Below are 20,932 nucleotides of genomic sequence, written 5' to 3'. Positions count from 1 at the left end.
GGAGGAGGAGTAGGTCATTTGGCCCTTTGTACCTGCTCCATCATTCAGTAGGATTATGGCTGATCGTGGCTTCAACTCTACCTTCTTGACTGTCCCCATGACCCTTGAATTCCTTGTAGATTAAAAAACTCTCAAAGTCAACTACTGACCCAGCCTCCACTGCTTTTGGAATAGAGAATTCTAAAGATTAGCACTTGGAAGAGAAGAAAATTCCTCCTCATGTATGTGTTAAACGTGAGACCTGTTATTCTGGAACTGTGCTCCTTAGTTCTAGATTACCCAAGGAGGGTTTTCAAAATGTAACTCTCATGCCCAGGACTACCTCTCGTTTTCTGACTGGCTGCTTGGGCCTCTGAGGCCTGTGTGCAGCAGCAACATCCAGGGGCAGAAGTTAATACCACAATAGATATGCAAAACATTGGAACGGCTGTGCGCAAGCATTGCCTTCAGCTAAGAGAAAACATTGTTCAAGCGCCCTCAGAGTTTATCATGTTTCAATTAGATCAACTCTTATTCTTCTAAATCACATTGAGTATAGTCCCAACCTGTTCACCTTTCATAGTGAGCCTTCTATGAAGTCCCCCTAGGGCAGTATATTCTTCTTTATGTTAGGAGAACAAATCTGTATACTATACTAAAGATGTGTATCATCAATACCTTGTACCATCTCCAGTTGTAGCATGAATTCCTAACTTCTGCTATTGCAGATTAGGCCAACATTTCATTTGCCATAATAACAAAGTGTGGAGTTGGATGAACACAGCAGGCCAAGCAGCATCTTAGGAGCACAAAAGCTGACATTTTAGGCCTAGACCCTTCATCAGAAAAGGGGGATTGGGAGAGGATTCTGAAATAAATAGGGAGAGAGGGGGAGGCGGACCAAAGATGGATAGAGGACAAGATAGATGGAGACCCCTAGTCCTCACATACCACCCCACCAACCTCCGGATATAAAACCCCTAGTCCTCACATACCACCCCACCAACCTCTGGATATAAAACCGACTCCAACAGCTACCTGAAATACACCTCCTCCCACCCACCTTCCTGCAAAATTTCCACCCCTTATTTCCGATTCCTTCACCTCCACTGCAACTGCTCCCAGGATGAGGCATTCCATTCCCGTACATCCCAGATGTCCTCGTTCTTCGAGGACCGCAACTTCCCCCCCATCAGTGGTCGAGAACGCCCTCGACCGTGTCTCCCACATTTCCTGCACCTCATCCCTCACTCCCCACCCCCACAATAATCCGCCAAAAGCACCTCGTCCTCACATACCACCCCACCAATCTCCGGTTATAAAACCCATACTCTCCTCTCTACCTATCTTCTCCTCTATCCATCTTCGGTCCACATCCCCCTCTCTCCCTATTTATTTCAGAATCCTCTCCCCATCCCCCTTTTCTGATGAAGGTTCCAGGCCCGAAACATCAGCTTTTGTGCTCCTAAGATGCAGCTTGGCCTGCTGTGTTCATCTAGTTCTACACTTTGTTATCTCGTATTCTCCAGCATCTGTAGTTCCCATTATCTCTGATTTCATTTGCCAATTTAGCTGTTCTACCTGCTTGTTCATTTTAATAATTCCCATACAAGGACACCCAGATAACTCTGTAGTCCAGCATTCTATAATTTCTCTCTTTTTAAGTAATATTTTGCTTTTATATTCTTCTTCCCAAAGTGAATTATGTCACAATTCCCAGATTATGCTCTATCTGCCAAATTTGTGCCCACTCACTTAACCTGCTTATCCACTTGCAGACTCTTTGTGTCCTCCTCACAGTGCAACTTCAACCAAAGTCAACTAGAAAGACAATTTTCAAATTTGCAATCAGCTTATTAGCAATTACCAAGTCTTCAGTGAAATATGCACCCTGCATCTTCAATTGCAATTAAAGTGCTGGAGGAAGTTTATATATTGTTCCAATTCTGTCTTCCTTCCCTTCAGTGATGCATCAAACCAAATGCATTATTTCTTTAATGGAGGAAAACAAATTGCATCAGTACAAACTGGAGTGCACTTCCTGCAGCACTTTTACAGAAAAATTCTTATACATTGCTACTGGATGGGCAGTTTTTTAGACCTGGCAACAAGTAGGTTTCCATGTTATCACATAGTTTCCGTGTGCAATACCTCTGTTCAGGTTGGCCTTTGATGCCAAAATTTAGCATGACTTTTACTCTAATAAATCACTTTTGTGCTACTCTTCCCTTAGTATTCCCTGTATGTTAGGTATACTCATGTTTGTTCAATTCTAGCTGTTACTGATCAGGAAATTGGGGTTATACTTTAGAATAATATAAATAAAATATTGAATAAAGTCAGTGACTTGGTGAAAATGTAGTGTAAAGGGTTAGTCTTAGGTATATAAGATACATTATCTTACAGGCATACCTAGTATAGTACAGAACCAGGGGTCACAGCTTAAAGATATGAGCGATGAGGAGAAATTAACTAAATAACGATCACAGATGGCAATAATAGATGGTGGCATGAGGCATAGAGACATCAAGTGAAAACTCGGTTCTTGAAAAGGTGGCAAACGAAAGGACAATGGGAGAAGAAATGACCTGCTATTGAAAAATCATATGGAATGTAGCTCAAGTAAAGGGAAGCAATAGAGAAAACCTTGACTTTACCAATGTGCTTCAGACACATAACAGGCCTGAATCAGGCTACAAAGTCAATGAACTGGCATTGAAGATTTAAGAGATACTGACCTGCATTGGCACTAAGAGAAAATCCGAGCAAAGAACCAGTCAGTTTGCTTGTCAAGACCATGGGCAGTATTACAAATTACGTCTTGTCAGACAGAGGATGAATTAAAACATTGCTTTATATGAAGGGGTTGTAAAAACATTAGATGCATACTTCAGCCTGAGGGGATGCATTATTGTAGAACAAGCAAAGTTTAATTGGGCACTCAACACTCAGATAATGTTCAATCAAAGGTAATGTTTACCAACAGCCATGCCTCACACAATTTTCATCAGTCTCACTATCGCTATAACTAAATGACAATTACAAACAGTGATAATGTAATATTCTCTGAAGAGTTATTATGGTGTGAATTTTATCATGTTTTGCGCAGAAATTACTTACATTATTTAATGGCTATATCAGCCATTTTCTTTAAAGTAACAGCAATTAATAATCCTAGATTTGTCACTAATATTTTACCCAGCAGACCTGTTTAAAGTTATTGAAATTAGCTACGATGATCTAAGATGATTGTAAACTTTTTGTGCTCACCTGTTTTTGAAAGTATCATGACAAACTCTGTGCAAAGTAATGATAATTACAATTATTGCATATATTCCACAGTAACATTATAAATGTTAATCAAGAATTGCGACAAAACTGTTTTCAACTGCAGTTAACATCCATCTAAGAGAATCAAATGCTTAAACACTTTAAGATTTTTTTTGAGATGTGAAGGGAGTGGGCAAAATTTTGGCTGTTTGGAGAAATGAGATCATCCATTTTGCAGGTTTTTCATTCAAATGGTGAGAGGCTAGATAATGTTGAACTTCAGAAGAAATCGGGGTGTATTCATGATCATGTGTTACTAAAAATTAACATGCAGGTAAAGCAAGCAATTAAGTAAGCAGTTGAAAGTTGACCCTCATTAGAATTTAGAATTAGCCTTTCTTGTCACATATAATTAATGAATATAGTGAAAAGTTCATATGTCGTCACTTACAGCACCAACCAGGATACAAGGTACCTTGGTACAGCTTCTGTAGTTATAAGATTTCAGACAATACAGAAATAAAATGTGTGGCATTGCAAAAATCAAATTTCAGAACAACAGACCCCACTGGCAGCTATGCCCCAGTCTGCCTTGGGCAGTGGCTCCAGACCATGATGGGCTTCACCTTGAGAACCATAAGGCTGAGAGATCGCTGCAGACCGCCACGTTGGGCTGAGAACACCATGCCAGGAGGCCACTCTGCCAGGCTAGGAGGTTGCCAAGGCAGGAAGCTGCTATGCCAGGCCGCTAGATTGTCACACCACACTGGAATGCTGCTGCGCCAGCCCGGGAGGTTGCCACGCCATTATGGGAGGCTGCTGAGCCAAGCTGGGAGTCATTGCTGGAGGCTGGGATTTGTTGCTGGAGGCCTGGAGTGGTCGCTGGAGGGCTGGGAATTTTTTCTCGCGGGAGGCCAGGAATCATTGCCAGCGAAGAAGAAAATAAATCACTCAGAGGTAGAAAAGAAGAAAAGACGGAGTGAACACACTCTAGCTGGAATGTTGGACTCTGCTGCAACAAGAGGTTTTGAATGTAGGAGCAGAAGTGTTATCTTGCACTTATAAAGAGTTGCAGCTTGAGGTTTGTGCTAGATATCCAAGGACCTGCTATGATCCTTACATACTATACAGCTCATAGATTCCTAGTGGCCATACAGAGATAAGCTGCCGGTAGACAATATCAATTTGTTCACAGTCCACATCGTGTCCACAGTCCTTTCCCTTATCCATACAGGGAACAAGAATCTCATCCCTGTTGGTCGAGGTCAAGGGCTGTGGCTCCTGCACTCCTGAACTCTGAATCCCCCTACCCGCCTCACTTACAGTCACACCCTGTTGTCCCCCAACACTTATTGAATTTGAATTACTTAATCTACCGGGTGTGACTGCCTCCTGAAACTAAGTGTCCAGGTAACTCTCCCCCTCCCGGTTGTGCTGCAGAGTTTGAAGCTCAGATTCCTGATCATTAATTCTGATCCAGAGTTCTTCCAGCAACCAACACTTGCTGCAGATGTGGTCGCTGCCGTTCACAATGGGATCAGCCAGCTCCCACATCATACAGCTACAGCACATCACCTGTCCAGCCATTAGTACTTATTTAGTTAACTTTTACAACTTATGTATTAAATAATTTCCAGTACTTTTCTGCTACGGGCTTTTTCAATTAAGCAATTAAACTTTTAATCAATGACATGATACACAAGAAATATAAATTGAAAAGCCTGACCTTAACAACACACGAGAGTCCTTCTTGGTTAGAGCTCCCACACTTCCTGCTGCTGGAACAGAAATGGAGGGCTCTGCTGGTCGAGGTAGGTTTTTCTAAAGTTTAAAGCAGAGACTCACCCCCCTGTAGGCCTCTGGTCGACGCTCCTGCTCATCTTGCTGCGAGTCTGTGGACTCTTAATTAGGTTAGAGGAGGAGGGTGGGAGGGAGGTCCCACTGTGTAGGACTTGGGGCTTTGAGGTAAGTGCTTAAATAGCAATCACTTACCTTCCCAACTGCCTCTCTGCTCCGAGTTTACTACGGCCGAGCTCCCACCGCTCTCTGCTGAAAAAAGGACCGCTGGCTTCAAGATAAGTGCTTAAATAGCCTCGTGCCCAGCATGGGGCAGAAGGCCATTCAGGAGGGGGGATCAAAAAGACAGGTAGCTGTTACAGGGGATTCTATAATTAGAAGGACAGATAGTATCCTATGCAAGCCGGATCAGGAGTCCTGCATGGTGTGTTGCCTGCCCAGTGCCAGGGTGCGGGCATCTCTGACCGGGTTCAAAGGATATTGGAGGGGGAGAGGGAGGATCCAGTTGTTGTGGTCCACGTTGGGACTAACAACATGGGCAAAGCTAGGGTAGAGGAGCTGTTCAGGGATTATCAAGCACTAGGAAAGAGATTGAAGTACCGGTCCTCAAGGGTCATAATCTCCGGATTACTGCCTGAGCCACTTGCCATTTGGCATAGGGATAAGAAAGTTAGGGAAGTAAACACGTGGCTAAGGGACTAGTGTGGGAAAGAGGGATTCCATTTCATGGAGCATTGGCATCCGTTTTGGAATCTGGGGGATCTGTACCGTTGGGAGGGACTCCACCTGAACTGATCTGGAACCAGTGTTTTCGCGAAAAGGATATATAAGGTGGTCAGTAGGACTTTAACCTTCTGAGTCAGGAGGAAGGGAAAGCGAAAACGACAGGAAGTATGGAGTTAAATGGAAAGATAAGCAGCAGGATAGCATGTGTACAGGTGGGTTTGAGCTCGAGGCAGACTAGGAATACAGCAAAAAGGAAGGATAGCTTAAGCAATCTTAGGATTTCCAATATCTCTAATAATGATAAGAAAGTTAGCATTAAGGCACTTTACCTAAATGCTTGTAGTATTCGAAACAAAGTAGATGAATTAACAGCACAAATCCTCTTGAATGATTATGATGTGGTAGGCATCACAGAGACATGGTTGCAGGGAGTTCAGAACTGGCAGTTAAACATCCAAGTGTTTACGATTTATCGAAAAGACAGGGAGGTGGGTGGGGGGGGGGGCGGGGTTGCCTTGTTAAAAATGAAATTAAATCTACGGCACTGAATGACATAGGGTCAGAGGATGTGGAGTCTGTGTGGGTGGAGTTGAGGAACGACAAAGGCAAAAAAACCAGAATGGGAGTTATGTACAGACCTCCTAACAGTGATCAGGACCAGGGGCGCAAGATGCACCAGGAAATAAATCGGGCATGTCAGAAAGGCAAGGTCACGGTGATCATGGGGGACTTCAACATGCAGGTGGACTGGATGAATAATGTTGCCTGTGGATCCAAAGAAAGGGAATTCATGGAATGTTTGCAGGATGGCTTTTTGGAACAGCTTGTGATGGAGCCCAAAAGGGAGCAGGCTATTCTGGACTTAGTGCTATGTAAAAGATCTTAAAGTAAGGGAACACTTAAGAGGCAACAATCATAATATGGTAGAGTTCAGTCTGCAGTTTGAGAGAGTGAAGGCAAAATTGGATGTAATGGTATTACAGTTAAATAAAGGTAATTACAGGGGCATGAGAGAGGAATTGACGAAAATCGACTGGAAGCAGAGCCTCGTGGGGAAGACAGTAGAGCAACAATGGCAGGAGTTTCTGGGTGTAATTGAGGACCCAGTACAGAGGTTCATCCCAAAGAAAAGAAAGATTATCCGGGGTGGGATTAGACAGCCATGGGTGACAAAGGAAGTCAGGAAATGTATAAAAGAAAAAGTGGCCAAGAGCACTAGGAAATCAGAAGATTGGGAAGGCTACAAAAACAAACAGAGGATAACAAAGAGAGAAATAAGGAAGGAGAGGATCAAATATGAAGGTAGACTAGCCAGTAATATTAGAAATGATAGTAAAAGTTTCTTTCAATACATAAGAAATAAACAAGAGGCAAAAGTAGACATTGGGCTGCTCCAAATTGATGCTGGAACGCTAGTGATGGGAGATAAGGAAATAGCTGAAGAACTTGATAAGTACTTTGTGTCAGTCTTCACAGTGGAAGACATGAGTCATATCCCAACAATTAAGGAGAGTCAGGGGGCAGAGTTGAGTATGGTAGCCATTACAAAAGAGAGAGTGCTAGAAAAGCTAAAAGGTCAAAAAATTGTTAAATTTCCTGGCCCCGATGGGCTACATCCGAGAGCTCTGATGGAGGTGGCTGAGGAAATACCAGAGGCTTCGATTGTGATCTTTCAAAAGTCACTGGAGTCTGGGGAAGTCTCAGGTGATTGGAACATTGCTGTTGTAACTCCCTTGTTTAAGAAAGGATCAAGACAAAAAATGGAAAGTTATAGGCCGATTAGCCTAACCTCAGTTGGTGGTAAAATTCTAGAATCCATTGTTAAGGATGAGATTTCTAAATTCTTGGAAGTGCAGGGTCGGGTTCGAACAAGTCAGCATGGATTTAGTAAGGGAGGTCATGCCTGACAAACCTGTTAGAATTCTTTGAAGAGGTAACAAGTAGGTTAGACCAGGGAAACCCAGTGGATGTTATCTATCTGGACTTCCAAAGGGCCTTTGATAAGGTGCCTCACGGGAGGCTGCTGAGTAAGATGAGGGCCCATGGTGTTCGAGGTGAGCTACTGGCTTGGATTGAGGATTGACTGTCTGACAGAAGGCAGAGAGTTGGGATAAAAGGCTCTTTTTCGGAATGGCAACCAGTGACAAGTGGTGTCCCGCAGGGTTCAGTGTTGTGGCGGCAGCTGTTCACTTTATCTATTAATGATCTAGATGAAGGGACTGGGGGCATTCTGGCAAAGTTTGCCAATGATACAAAGATAGGTGGACAGGCAGGTAGTACTGAGGAGGTGGAGAGGCTGCAGAAAGATTTAGACAGTTTAGGAGAGTGGTACAGAAAATGGCTGATGAAATTCAACGTGAGCAAATGCAAGGTTTTGCACTTTGGAAAGAAGAATACTGGCATGGACTATTTTCTAAACGGTCAGAAAATTCATAAAGCAGAAGTACAAAGGGATCTGGGAGTGTTGGTTCAGGATTCTCTAAAGGTTAACTTGCAGGTAGAGTCTGTGATTAAGAAAGCAAATGTAATGTTGTCATTTATCTCAAGAGGGTTGGAATATAAAAGCAGTGATGTGCTTCTGACACTTTATAAAGCTCTAGTTAGGTCCCATTTAGAACGTTGTGTCCAATTTTGGGCCCCACACCTCAGGAAGGACATACTGGCGCTGGAGCATGTCCAGCGGCGATTCGCACGGATGATCCCTGGAATGGTAGGTTTAACGTACGATGAACGGCTGAGGATCCTGGGATTGTATTCATTAGAGTTTAGAAGGTTGAGGGGAGATCTAATAGAAACTTACAAGATAATGTATGGCTTAGAAAGGGTGGACGCTGGGAAGTTGTTTCCGTTAGGCAGGGAGACTAGGACCAGTGGGCACAGCCTTAGAATTAGAGGGGGTAAATTTAAAATGGAAGTGAGGAGACATTTCTTCAGCCAAAGAGTGGCGGGCCTGTTGAATTCATTGCCACGGAGCGCAGTGGATGCCGGGATGTTAAATGTCTTCAAGGCAGAGATCGATAAATTCTTGATCTCACAAGGAATCAAGAGCTATGGGGAGAGCGCAGGGAAGTGGAGTTGAAATGCCCATCAGCCGTGATTAAATGGCGGAGTGGACTTGATGGGCCGAATGGCCTTACTTCCACTCCTGTGCCTTATGGTTTGATGGTCGTATTTGCTCCAAACATGGCTGATGGTATCTTTATGAAACCTTCACATTAGTGTCGAACAAAGATACGATGTTACTCATGCCTCAACCAGGATCATTGTGGAACAGTCCTTAAAATGGGTTTTCAGTGCCTGGACTGCTCCAGTGAGGTATACCCAAATACCTCATAGGAGTGTGCCACATCATTATAGATGTAGTGTGCTCTTCACAACTTTATGGAGCCATCAAACGTGAGGTATTCTGGATGCAGGGGAAATGAGAGATTGATAGCAGTCTACCGAGGACAAAGATGAGAATGAGGATCAGGTCAGTGACGAGGAGAAACATCCAAGAGAGCGTAACACAGCAATGCTTCATTGAGTGCAAGAAGGCGTAGAGAGCTAGATTGAAACCTCCTGCCAGGATGAATTAGCTAGATTTGAGGTTCAACTCATTGTTTAACACTCTGTTGATTATATGGCAAGTGATCCATGGTTAGTGCAAAGGTTATAAGGACTTTGTTTTTGTTGCAGTCCTTGACATTTTCTGTTACTGAATAAATGTTTTGCTACCCAATTGATTGTGCTCTTAATATCTTCCGGATGATCCCACTTTAAAGTATCTACGTATTACATGTCCTACTGATTGTTTGGGAAAAAGCAGCAGTCAGGGAGACAGAGAACTAACAGACACGATGTTAAGATTAGGTAGCCTTTAAGACTTCAGTCAGTGTATGAAATGCAAATATTCTCCACTGAAATTGCTCATGCTATTCAACAGGTTGAAAGGATTCCTGAGGCCTCTCCTTTTGACCCTTCCATTGTTGGGGAAACTTTAATCTTTCAGAGTGCTTGTAGACTGCTAAATCGCCTTGACATGCTTGAGCATCTAATAAGATGGTGTTTAACATGAGAGAGTGTGTTCTGCATCTTTTGTGGCAAGCCCTTGCATTATGAGGGAGAATGGACTGAGAATTGCACATTGTATAGCTCCCAGCTTTGAATGGTTGTGCTCCCTTGATAAAAGCTGATAAATAAAATGAACCTTTTCCTACAGAAATGTGGAGAATCATCACTGATTCCAGGCTCTCATTTACAAGGTGGGTGTGAGTGTAGAATGTTGTTTGCAGATCAGAACCTAGCACAACCCTGTCTCATTGCATTTAGCTCATTTAGAATCTATCGGCAGTCAATATGTAGTTGTTTGAAACAGATAAGCAAAAGATGGCTCTTACGTCTTATTTTAAAAATGAAATATCTGAAGAGGCAGCTCATATTTCACATTGTTGACAGACACTAGCAGGCATTTTAAGAGTGCAAGTGAATACATATTTACAAAAATGCATTATCTGTCATCCATGGCACTTACATGCACAATGTAAGTTTATTTTCTTCCTTCCCTCCCATCACAACTAAATGCAATCCTGACAGTCTCAGCTGGGATGGTGGGAGTCTGCTCTGTCATAGGACTGAAAGACTTGGGTATCTGCCCAGGGGCGTGGTTGGGCCTAGAAGCCAGCTGTACTGAGAGTATCCTGCCCAGAGACTAGTTCATCCCCTTCAACTGGGTTGCGCTTGTGCCTGGACTAGAGAAGAGAAGGAATTAGGTATGTCAGAGGGAGAGCAGCTTGTGCAGATTCAGATTGATTTAGAACTCGTGTTGCTGGATGCAATGTAGCACAATGAAGTTGACTGGGCATTGAGGTCTCCTGCTCCCTCACTAAATGGCCCTATTCTTTTCCAACCAGTTCAAGAATGTTCTCCTAATACAGTGAAGGACCTTATGCAACCCACCCCATCACTGGTCTTGGTCTTTTTGGCCTAGTTATGAGCCATATTTTCCTGCAATGACATAATGGGCGTGGTGGGGGGTTTGTGCAGTGGGGAGTGGGGTTTGAGTATGATGGAAGGGCAGCTAGTGTTGATGCCAGAGCAGGAGACATGGTGAGGTATCCTTTTTCATTGTGTGGGAAGAACAAAGGGCAAGAGAGGTGGTGAGGTATCCTCATTGGGTGAGTAGTAAGTACAGAGAGCAGGAATATTTAGTAGTTTGATAAGTGGACGTGGTGCATGCAATTGAGAGGACTGTAATCCTTGAGTCTTGGTTGGTTGTGTGTGGTTGCATTTACCTGAATAACAATGATGAACACTATTACCACAAGAAGGGTGCTATCGAGCCCAGATGTATGAATAATGACCTTGAGGTGTGGAAGATTGCATAAACCACAGTGGTCTTAATCTCCTAGCACTGCCTAATTGGCAATATCTAAACAAGAGAAAAATATCTGACAAAATGTGCGCAGGAAATATCTTCAGCATTCTAAGTCTGAAATCGTCTTGCTGATAGTTTGAATATGTTTCATCTATCATCATAAGAGTAAAGGAAAAACATGCTTGGAGATAAAAACTAGTTTAAAATTTAAAGACATGACAACGTCATTCTTGTCAAAATATGATCAACCCAGAAAAGAACTTGCTTTCAGAGCATGTTATCTTCCTTGCTTTACGTGATGGAATTGAAAGAATCTAGTGCTGTACTGAAATACATATTGTGTTTTGAAACACGTCACTGCCAAAACTTTGATCAAGTGTGACAAGGTAATGACAGGGAACAACAACAGATGTGCAAACAGTAGATTCAGCAACTCTGAAATAAATTGAAAAACAATGAAATGTTGCACCTTTTTCACAGAAACATTTAGAAATGTTTATAAACCAGAATATAAATGTTAAGGCATAAATATTGTATCATCTCAGAGTAAAGTGATTAGTCTTCAACCAACTGGTGTTAGGACTTCATAAGTTACTATGTGGGAAAGTATTGCAAAGGTAAGCGTGTAATACATGACAGACGTTATCTTGCTTAATTTGCTCCCCAGGTGTCTCATACAGAATAGGCTGTGGCAATGAGTAAAGCTTATTAAACAAAAAGTAAGTATGAAATTGAAAAATACAACACACATGAAAGATATGTGCAAAACAGTCAGTAGGAAATGTATTTCTTAAATCAGAAGAATCATTATTAATTTATTATTATTATCTTATTAATTACATCCAGGGAAATTGTAATTACAAATGTCCATGCAGGTTAGATTGCAAAATGTAAGCTTGTAGTGGTGCAGCAGAAATTGTTAACATAAGATGATAATAAAGAAATTTTTAAACGCATATTCTCTCCTATTCAAAATACATATCACGAATTTGGGCTTATAGGTCTATGAGTGCCACAGGATTTTCTGTCCATTTAAAATGTTTCTTTCATAACTGTAAAGTGTCAATATGTTGTTGTGGGACTTGAGTCACACTAACATGAGGTTGGCAGGTTTCCATTGCTAAAGAGCACAGATGAACGAGTGGAGATTTTTGACAAACTTATTGCCACTTTATTGATGAAAATATTTTAAATCGAATTAAAATTCCCATGCTAGCATATTAGGATTTTATTTTGCATTTTCTGAAATTTTTGTATACTTTCCAAGTTACTCATCTAGTAAAATACATGTTACACTTATTATACCTTTCAGTATCCTTCAAAATAAAATTAAATCTTGATAGTCAAGTCTGTAAAAATCCCATCTTCTGCACCCGAGCTAATGAATTCAATGACTCCAACATCAGTCTATCACTTTTCTGTATGTTAGTCTTAATATATCTTCTATTCTTAAAAATCTTTTGATGACAATTCCAAGATTAAAGCCTCAAGATGTTTGAGATTTTACCTGTACCAAACACACGCTCTCCTAGTTTTAAAGATATTCTTTAATTCTCTGATGTATCATATTTGCATGAAGTTTCTGCCTGCCAATTAAGTCTGTAGCTCAGTGATATAAATGCTGAGTTTAACAGTGTGTTAAAAATAGTGTCCTGATGAGTTTCAATCTTTAGAAAGTCTAACTTTGTCAGCTCCTTGTCTGCTTCTAAGCAGATCCTTGAACAAGACATCAGAAAATTCTCACTTTAGATTTTGTGATTGATCTTTGTGGTGAAATCTATTTTCAGCATTGTATGAGAATGTAATCTTCAGTGTGTACTTAGTTCCAAGGATACTTCATTTCACTGTTTTAAAATGTTAGTACACACAGTTTTGTGGAGCAATATGGAGAGGGTTAATTCTAAACTTTAAAATAGGTCACCCAGAACAATTTGGGGGTCATGGAAGGGCAAATCAAAGGTTACAAGCAGTGGACAAAGCCAGTGCATGTATGAGAGTGAATGAGAAATGTAAACTGCATGTTAGAAGCACTGCACTTAGTTGTACAGCTGTGAAGGCAAGTGAGCTACACAAAGATATGAGATAGCAAGAACTGCAGATGCTGGAGTCAGAGATTACACGGTGTGGAGCTGGAGGAACACAGCAGGCCAGGCAGCATCAGAAGAACAGAAAAGCTGACATTTCAGATGAAGAGCTTCTTCAGAAAATGAGCTACACAAGTTTTGTTTGAGGTCTTCAGTGAGGATTCAACAGTAGTTGGATGGCTGTGTGCTGTTAGATCTCAGGAGGATGTTATAAGATTTAGTGGGCAGCTAACTAATGGAGCCAGAACAAAGAAGAAGTCTTGTGGAGCTAAGAAAATGGGAAGTTTGCTGGCTCTGTGTTTGGCAAAACCATGAGTGACTTACAAGAAGCCTGGATGCCTTAATATTTCAGTGCTGCTCAGAGTAGGATTGAAAAAGTTGCAAGCAGTTTTTCCTTGATGCAACTATGCAAGATTGAAGTGAGAGGAAAAACCCAGAAGTATACAGTGAACCTAGTTGTCAGTGATGAACTAGAGTTAGAGTAAGGAATGAGTCATGGATTGCAGTTTGAGTCCAGAGGAGTGTAGATCCAAGAAAGGAAGGTGATTGATAAGAATAATAGCATTTGTTGATGCAGTTCACATTGGATCAGCTTTTGAGAGGAAGCTTAAAGACCAGATCAGCAAAAGTGAAAAATTGCAGCCCATTGTGTCACTAACAGCTGCAGTTACTAAGAAATCCATGGGTTTCTTCTTGATTGCGTTTGCTCTTTGATGTGATCTGATGGCTGTCACACATCCCAGCCTACTACCCAAATAAACCACATGTTAAATTGGTGTGTCAGAACATAAGTTGTACGTGTATTGTAAATTGTGTTATTGTTCAAACATTGTTTTATAAAGTTTATTGTTATTTGTTAAAAACTGTGGAATCTTGTGGCTTTATTGTCTTTTCCCAAATTTCCCACTTTGTCCACTTAACAAAACCAGATCGTAACGTAAAGTTGGCAGTCTGGTCTGGGATTGTGACAGCTGTATGGCATGGCATTTTTTCAATAAATTCTGAAAATTCTAAAACTGACCATGTCTATTGCATTTGAGCACTGTAATTATCTAATAACCCCTGTAACCTGTACAACTTCTGTGTTTTCAGCAGATTTAAGTGATAACATACTTCTCTGATAGACCATTCTTCTCCAATCCCTAGCTTCCTTTACCTTTAATCTTTCACCAGCAAAATAGTTTCAAATGATTGTCCTTCTGACAGCGTCATCATCACAACGCTGAAGTTCAGCACACTATTTTCTATTACAACACATTCTTTCCATGGGCCTGAAAATACTATAAGTTTGCTGAATCTTCCATCTCTCTCCATCAAGAGGATCATTTGCTCAATCATACAGCTACAATATTGTTCGAATTAAAGAAGGAAATATTGTATTCACCAGAATTCACCATTGCTTTCTTCATGGTGAAACCTCAGTGAATCAGAGTAAACTTGTTAACCAGTCAACACCTGTTTCTCCTGTAGTTTAAATTAGAGTATTTTTTTAAATTTGGCATTCTTGTATTTGGCCTGATGAGTGCAATAAGAAAAACTCCAGCAGCATGTTTCCCTTTTTGGTGGTACATGCCACAGGAGTTTACAACTGAAGCTTCGAGTCACTTGAGGCGACTTCAAGTTGCATCTTATAATCTCTTTTCAGTCCTGATGGTGTCTTTCAATATGGATCAGTTGCAACTTCTTTTGTAAAGGCCGACAGTATCAAAAATTAGGAACAAAAACAAAGTTGCTGGAAAAGCTCAATATGTCTGGCAGCAAACGATCAGTTCTAAAGAAGGGTCACTGGACCCAAAACATTAACTCTGTTTTCTCCTTCACAGATGCTGCCAGACTTGCTAAACTTTTCCAGCAACTTTGTTTTTGTTCCTGATTTACAGCATCTGCAGTTCTTTGGTTTTTGTATCAAAAATTAATCCAATTTGTAATTTTACTTCCATTCCTAATTTACTACCCCATGCTTCTTGTCAGTTTCTTTTGGACAAAAGTCATTGCTGTCCCTTTTTGTACAAAACTTTTATTCATCTCTTTGTTTTATGTACAACATCTGAGCCAGCACATTGGATGCTATAAGGTTCAATTTCCCACCCATGGGCAGAATTTTAATCATAGCATGCTTTTCTCAACAGTGGGACAGAAAATGGGCACCAACCCAACTCTCTTGCATTTTGCTGGTTCCCTTATGATTACAAGTAAAGTTTAAAGTACAAGTAGTGTTCACAGAGTACATGTACAATCCTAAAGCAGACAAAGTTTTTCAATGGCAAAACTTACTGTTCACTGATAATGCAGCAGACAATGCCATTTACCATATCACTGATTGAGACTATAAATATGCCATGGTGGTTTTTAAATTTCAAATTTCACTTGTAAATATTTCATGTTAAATTGTTACTCTTTATTCGCATGTGCTGCATCATTATTTCCTGAAACTAGTGTTGCAATGAGCTAAAGGTTTTTGTATGGCTTCTTGTAAGCATACATTCATAATTACACACACACACATAGGAACAGGAGTAGCAGATCAGCCCCTCAAGCCCGCTGTACCTTTTGGTAAAATCAAGGCAGATTTTAAAGTGACATCAACTATATTTTCCTGACCATGCTCCAGACAACTTGATATTCTTATATATCAAGAATCTAACTTACCATAAATATATTGAATAGTCCAGCGACTATTGTTCTTTGAGGAAGTGAATTCCACAGATTAACTGCCTTTTGAAAGAATTTCTCCTCATCTCTGTTTTAAATCATGAACTGAAATTTTAAACTGCATCCTTAATTCGAGTCACATCCATGAGTGGAAACGTACACTAACTTGCACGCTGATAAGTCCTCTCAAAATTTGACATGTTTCAGGCAAATGAATTAAATATTTCCTTATTCTGGACAAATCAATTACGCAATTTTACATTCACTCTTTACTGAATATTCAGTTTCTGGCCAATGATAAGTAACCATTAGGATGTTGATAGTCAGAGATTCAGCAATGGTAACAATTGTATGCCAAGGAGATAGTTAGATTCAGCCAGAGCCGCATACGTTTGTGGCATGAATGATAATGTTATATATGTGAGAATCTGTCTTGAGATAATGGCTTGTGGAATGAATGAAAAATTACCACACAGGTTTGAAAATATCATTTAGTGATAAGGTCCACAAAGAATTATAAATTTAAAAGAAAAGTTTGTAGTGAATAATTAAATTTTGCAATGCTTTGTTTTGGTTGTCTTGTTCAATCTATAAATAACTTGGCGGAAATTCTGGCAAATAAAGTTACTGAATGTGAAGTACAAAGGAAATAAAACAACATGTAGCTAATGTGTACACAATGTTTCTGTTCGTAACATTGAGGAAGGGAAAAGACAAATGAAAATGATCGTTCATTAGTCTCCAGTTGTGATCTGTCAACTGACACATCCAAGGGATTTTGATCAAAAATTATTCTAAACTAATGAGATCACCAGTGAAACTACACTTGAAAAATGGTAGACAGTACGTGATTTTGGGTCGCAAAGGATTTTAAATTATGACGTATAAGAACAGATTAATAGAGCTTATTTCATTTTAAGCATGAGGACTTGATCCAGATCTTTGCAATGCTCAGATCCATGCACTGCACAATATCTAGGAGCATGATCCTAGAGGAATTTGTGCAGTGATGTCTTGGGGCTGTGATGATTTCCCTCCAACAATTACAACCATCTTCCTTTGTGCCAGAAAGGACTGAAACCAATAAGTGTTTGTCCAATATCCACTGGCAAATTTGATGAGAGCTGATTGGTGCCACCATTGGTTAAATGCTTGATCTCTCTCAGCTCAGCTGTTTTGTCCATGTTTGGATCAAGTCTACAATGAGGTCTGAAACTGGGAGAAGTCCTTGCAATACCCAAACTAAGCACCAGTAAGCAGGCTGTTGCTGAGTAACTGCTGCAAAAGCACTGTCAATTACACCTTCCAAAGCCTTACCAATGATTGAGATTTCAGTGCTGTGATGGTAACTGGCTAGATTAGATTTGTCCTACTTTCAGAAGGGTCATAAATGCACACCAATTCATTGTACTGGAGAAGCGAGGCTAAAGACATGATGAGTTCTGGGACACATGTCTTTGATACTACAACAGGATGTTGTCAAATCCCTTCTTATTGTATCAATGGCTTCACTGATTTCTTGATATCATGTGAAGTGAATAAAATTGTGGACTGGCATTTGTGATGGTGTTGAACCCTCGAAGAGGCTAACGCGGATCATCAACTCAGAACTTTTGGCTAAGCACTTCTTTGATCTTTGTCTTTTATATTGATTTGCTTGATTCTAACATCACGAGGATGTGAATGTTTTTGGAGTTTCTTTGAGTGGTTAGAACCTTTGGTGGTCAATACCGTTATGTGGTGGGACCACAGAATCCACGAACTGTTAAAACACAAATCCATGTTTGAGGACAGTTAGATTCTAAACAAAGCACTATGAAACAGAGATAGTAGGAACTGCCAATGCTGGAGTCTGAGATAACAAGGTGTGGAGCTGGATGAACATAGCAGGCCAGGCAGCATCAGAGGAGCAGGAAAACTGATGTTTTGGATCTGGACCCTTCTTCAGAAATGGGGGAGAGGAAGACGACTCTGAAATAAATAGAGAGAGGGGGAGGCGATGATGCAAGGTGGATAGAGGAGCAGATAGGTGGAGAGAAGACGGATAGGTCAAGGAGGTGGGGATCAGGCTAGTAGGTAGGAAGTGGAGGTGGGGGTTGGTCATTGAGGTGGGAGGAACAGAGAGGTGGGAGGAAAGATGGACAGGTCAAGAAGGTGGGGACGAGCTGGGCTGGTCTTGGGATGGAGTTGGGGAATGTGGAGATTTTGAAGCTTGTGAAGTCCACATCGGGACCATTGGGCTGCAGGGTTCCCAAGCCAAATATGAGGTGCTGTTCCTCCAGCCTTCAGGTGGCATCGTTGTGGCACTGGAGTGGTTAATGTTCATGACAAATGACTACACCTCCCAGTCGCAAACCACTTCATCTCCCCCTCCCACTCCTTGGACGACATGTCCTTCCTTGGCCTCCTCCAATGTCACAATGATGCCACCCAAAAGCTGGAGGAACAGCACCTCATATTTTGCTTGGGAACCCTGCAGCCGAATGGTCTCAACGTGGACTTCTCAAGCTTCTAAATCTCCCCACCCCTGACCTCATCCCAAGATCAGCCCAGTTTGTCTCCGCCTTCTTAACCTGTCCATCTTTCCTCCCACCTCAATGACCAACCCCCGCTCCCACTTCCTACATACTAGCCTCATTCCATCCACCTCCTTGACCTGTCTGTCTTCTCTCCCACCCACCAGCCCCTCTCTCCCAACTGAGCAACCCCCATCACTACTCCCTACCTACAATCACCTTTACTGGCTCCATCCCTGCCTCCTTGACCTGCCGCCTTCTCTCCACTATCTGCTCCTCTATTCACTTTCCATTAGCGCCTTCCCCTCTCTCTATGTACTATTAAACTGAGCTCTTGTGCTGGAGCTCAAAATTAAAATGCAGAAGGCCAACTGTTGAGGCTAACAATCAATTAGCGAAAAAGATCCATCAAAAGAAGTAAGTCCGCTTGCAAAAGGACAGAGCTGAAGTTATTTTCCTCCAGCATTTTGAGAAGTGAAATAAGGTTTAGTGAAGTAGTAGGATTTGCTTTGACTGTTCTGCATGATCATTTGCTGTCGGAAATAAAACAGCCTTTTCATTTGTATCTATAATTTTCACCTCCAAAAGGTAAGAAGGATACATAAGCACAGATCTTGAGAGGTCCTGGTGTTACACACATACAGATGTGCTGGCATAATTACACGTTGGGCAGTACAGCTACATTTCTAAGCATGAGATGCTCAGATGCCCATGGAATCACCTAACTTATAATGGCCAAATATTCAATTTGGTACATAAGCAAATCAGTAACCTAAAATAGTTTCTAGGACATATGTGGTCCTTTGCTTAATACAATAGAACCACATTTAAATCTGTCACACCAGCCTCTGAAAGGTTTTGTCTTGCACAAGCAAATTTTATGGTGTACTGAGCAGAACGATAACATTTTTGCAGTATTGAACTTCAATGAATATGCATTGAAGTTTCAAAATAACAAATATTATTTAATAGACTACTGCCCAAAAATGCAAACCACCCTTTACAATTAGTGCACTTAGCATTGAGAAGGTTAAAATGATGGGGTTTTTAATGTCAGGTGTAACTTTCTGAAATACACTAATTTTATTTACAGATTACTTGCTAGAAATCACTGCAACTTTCTGTTTTGTTCATTAATAATTATCGTGTAAGTTGCTACTTATTTTTGGTAACAATAATTACTTAATATTTTGGCAGACAACTTCTACAGTATCAAAAGAGTTAAAGGATATAAGGGAATATTCTCAGACAAGACAACCAACAGCTGCATCTTGTGGTCCTCCTCCTGCTCCTCCTCCAGACTTTCCAAAAACTGAGAAGTTCACAACCAAATCTGTTGCAAATTTAGAAGAGGCGCGAACTGCATTATTAGAAGCGATTCAGTCTGGCACTGGTGCAGCTCGCTTACGAAAGGTATGAGTTCTTTCTAACAGTTATACACGCCTGGATGTTCCAATAGGAGAACAGTTATTGCAACATTGGAGATATAAGTTGTGCATTGCAACCTCATGCAACTAGCTCCATGAGAATTGCCAAGGATGCTTAAACTTCTGGTGGGCAATTGGCTGGTGTTTGGAACCCTCCAAAAAGTTCTGAGTGAGGCTTCAGGTCGTTCTGATTGGCACGTTGGAAAAGTTATTGGAATTAAAACTTACTGTAACTGATGGATAACTATTAAACTGACACCTACCCAACCCATCATCAACATTCAATTGTCCCTGTCTCCCCACTGATCAGACATGACACTCCTCAATCTATTCTAATCCCTGATTTAGTCATTCTCTCGAAATCATTTAAAAACATTAAATGTTTAAATAAATGAGCAAAGAAATTCCACTTAGAATTATTAAATAACAATAACATTAAGGCTTTGAAAGGCATTTGAAACTCATTACACTCACAATTAATCAATAAAAATAGCATTCAAATTTTAGAGGAACAGAAAAAAAATGGAAAGCTACCAATCGTAGTTCCATTATGCTTACCTTTCCATGTTTATCTTGATAGCAATTGCTACTGCCCTTAGAGGCATTCCCAGGTCCTTTGGCATTTTTTTGAGGGGCATAGCTTAACCTCTCCTGCATTGTGTCAAAGTCTAAAGAGTAGGCCGTAATGGAGGCATCAGGAAGCAACCAAACTCAGGGAAAGAAAGGTAAGTGGGCATTCTTTGATATGATTACCATTGGATAAAATCTGTACGATGCTTATTGGAACCTTTATTTACAATATGTTAGAACATAAATTCATAACTTGCTCCCTCTGATCCCACCAATTAAATTTTCATGCTCACAGTTAACTGCTTATATTCTGACAGTGAGGCCACAAGAAAGGAATAAATAGCTTGCAAATGTCAACCAGACTTGGCACATCTGACTTTCCTTTCAGCTAGTTCCTGGTGGCTAATGTCAGACCTACAGTGCTATAGACAATAGCTTGGCTATTCTCAACTTTTGGTCATTCAAGGAAGAATGTGCTGAGCTAAATTGGTAAATGGAAAAATAATCTGGGTGTTACTTCATAATTCATTATTCAAGGTAACTCAAAATTCGTTA

The 20,932-nt window shown here is 40.9% G+C and overlaps 1 protein-coding gene across 10 annotated transcripts in view; it reads left to right on the top strand.

The window, feature by feature from the left end:
• cobl (cordon-bleu WH2 repeat protein) overlaps window positions 1–20,932 on the top strand; it is a 308,135-nt gene that overhangs the window by 273,571 nt on the left and 13,632 nt on the right. For all 10 annotated transcript variants that reach the window (XM_048552683.1, XM_048552656.1, XM_048552647.1 and 7 more), the window contains one exon: window positions 19,578–19,793. In XM_048552683.1, the coding sequence (XP_048408640.1) occupies window positions 19,578–19,793 (216 nt within the window). The remainder of the gene's footprint in view (window positions 1–19,577; window positions 19,794–20,932) is intronic.

Source organism: Stegostoma tigrinum, chromosome 2 (assembly GCF_030684315.1).
Source record: "Stegostoma tigrinum isolate sSteTig4 chromosome 2, sSteTig4.hap1, whole genome shotgun sequence".
Lineage (NCBI taxonomy): Eukaryota > Metazoa > Chordata > Chondrichthyes > Orectolobiformes > Stegostomatidae > Stegostoma > Stegostoma tigrinum.
Note: the sequence above shows the minus strand (reverse complement) of the source record. Positions and strands in the feature narration are given on the sequence as shown.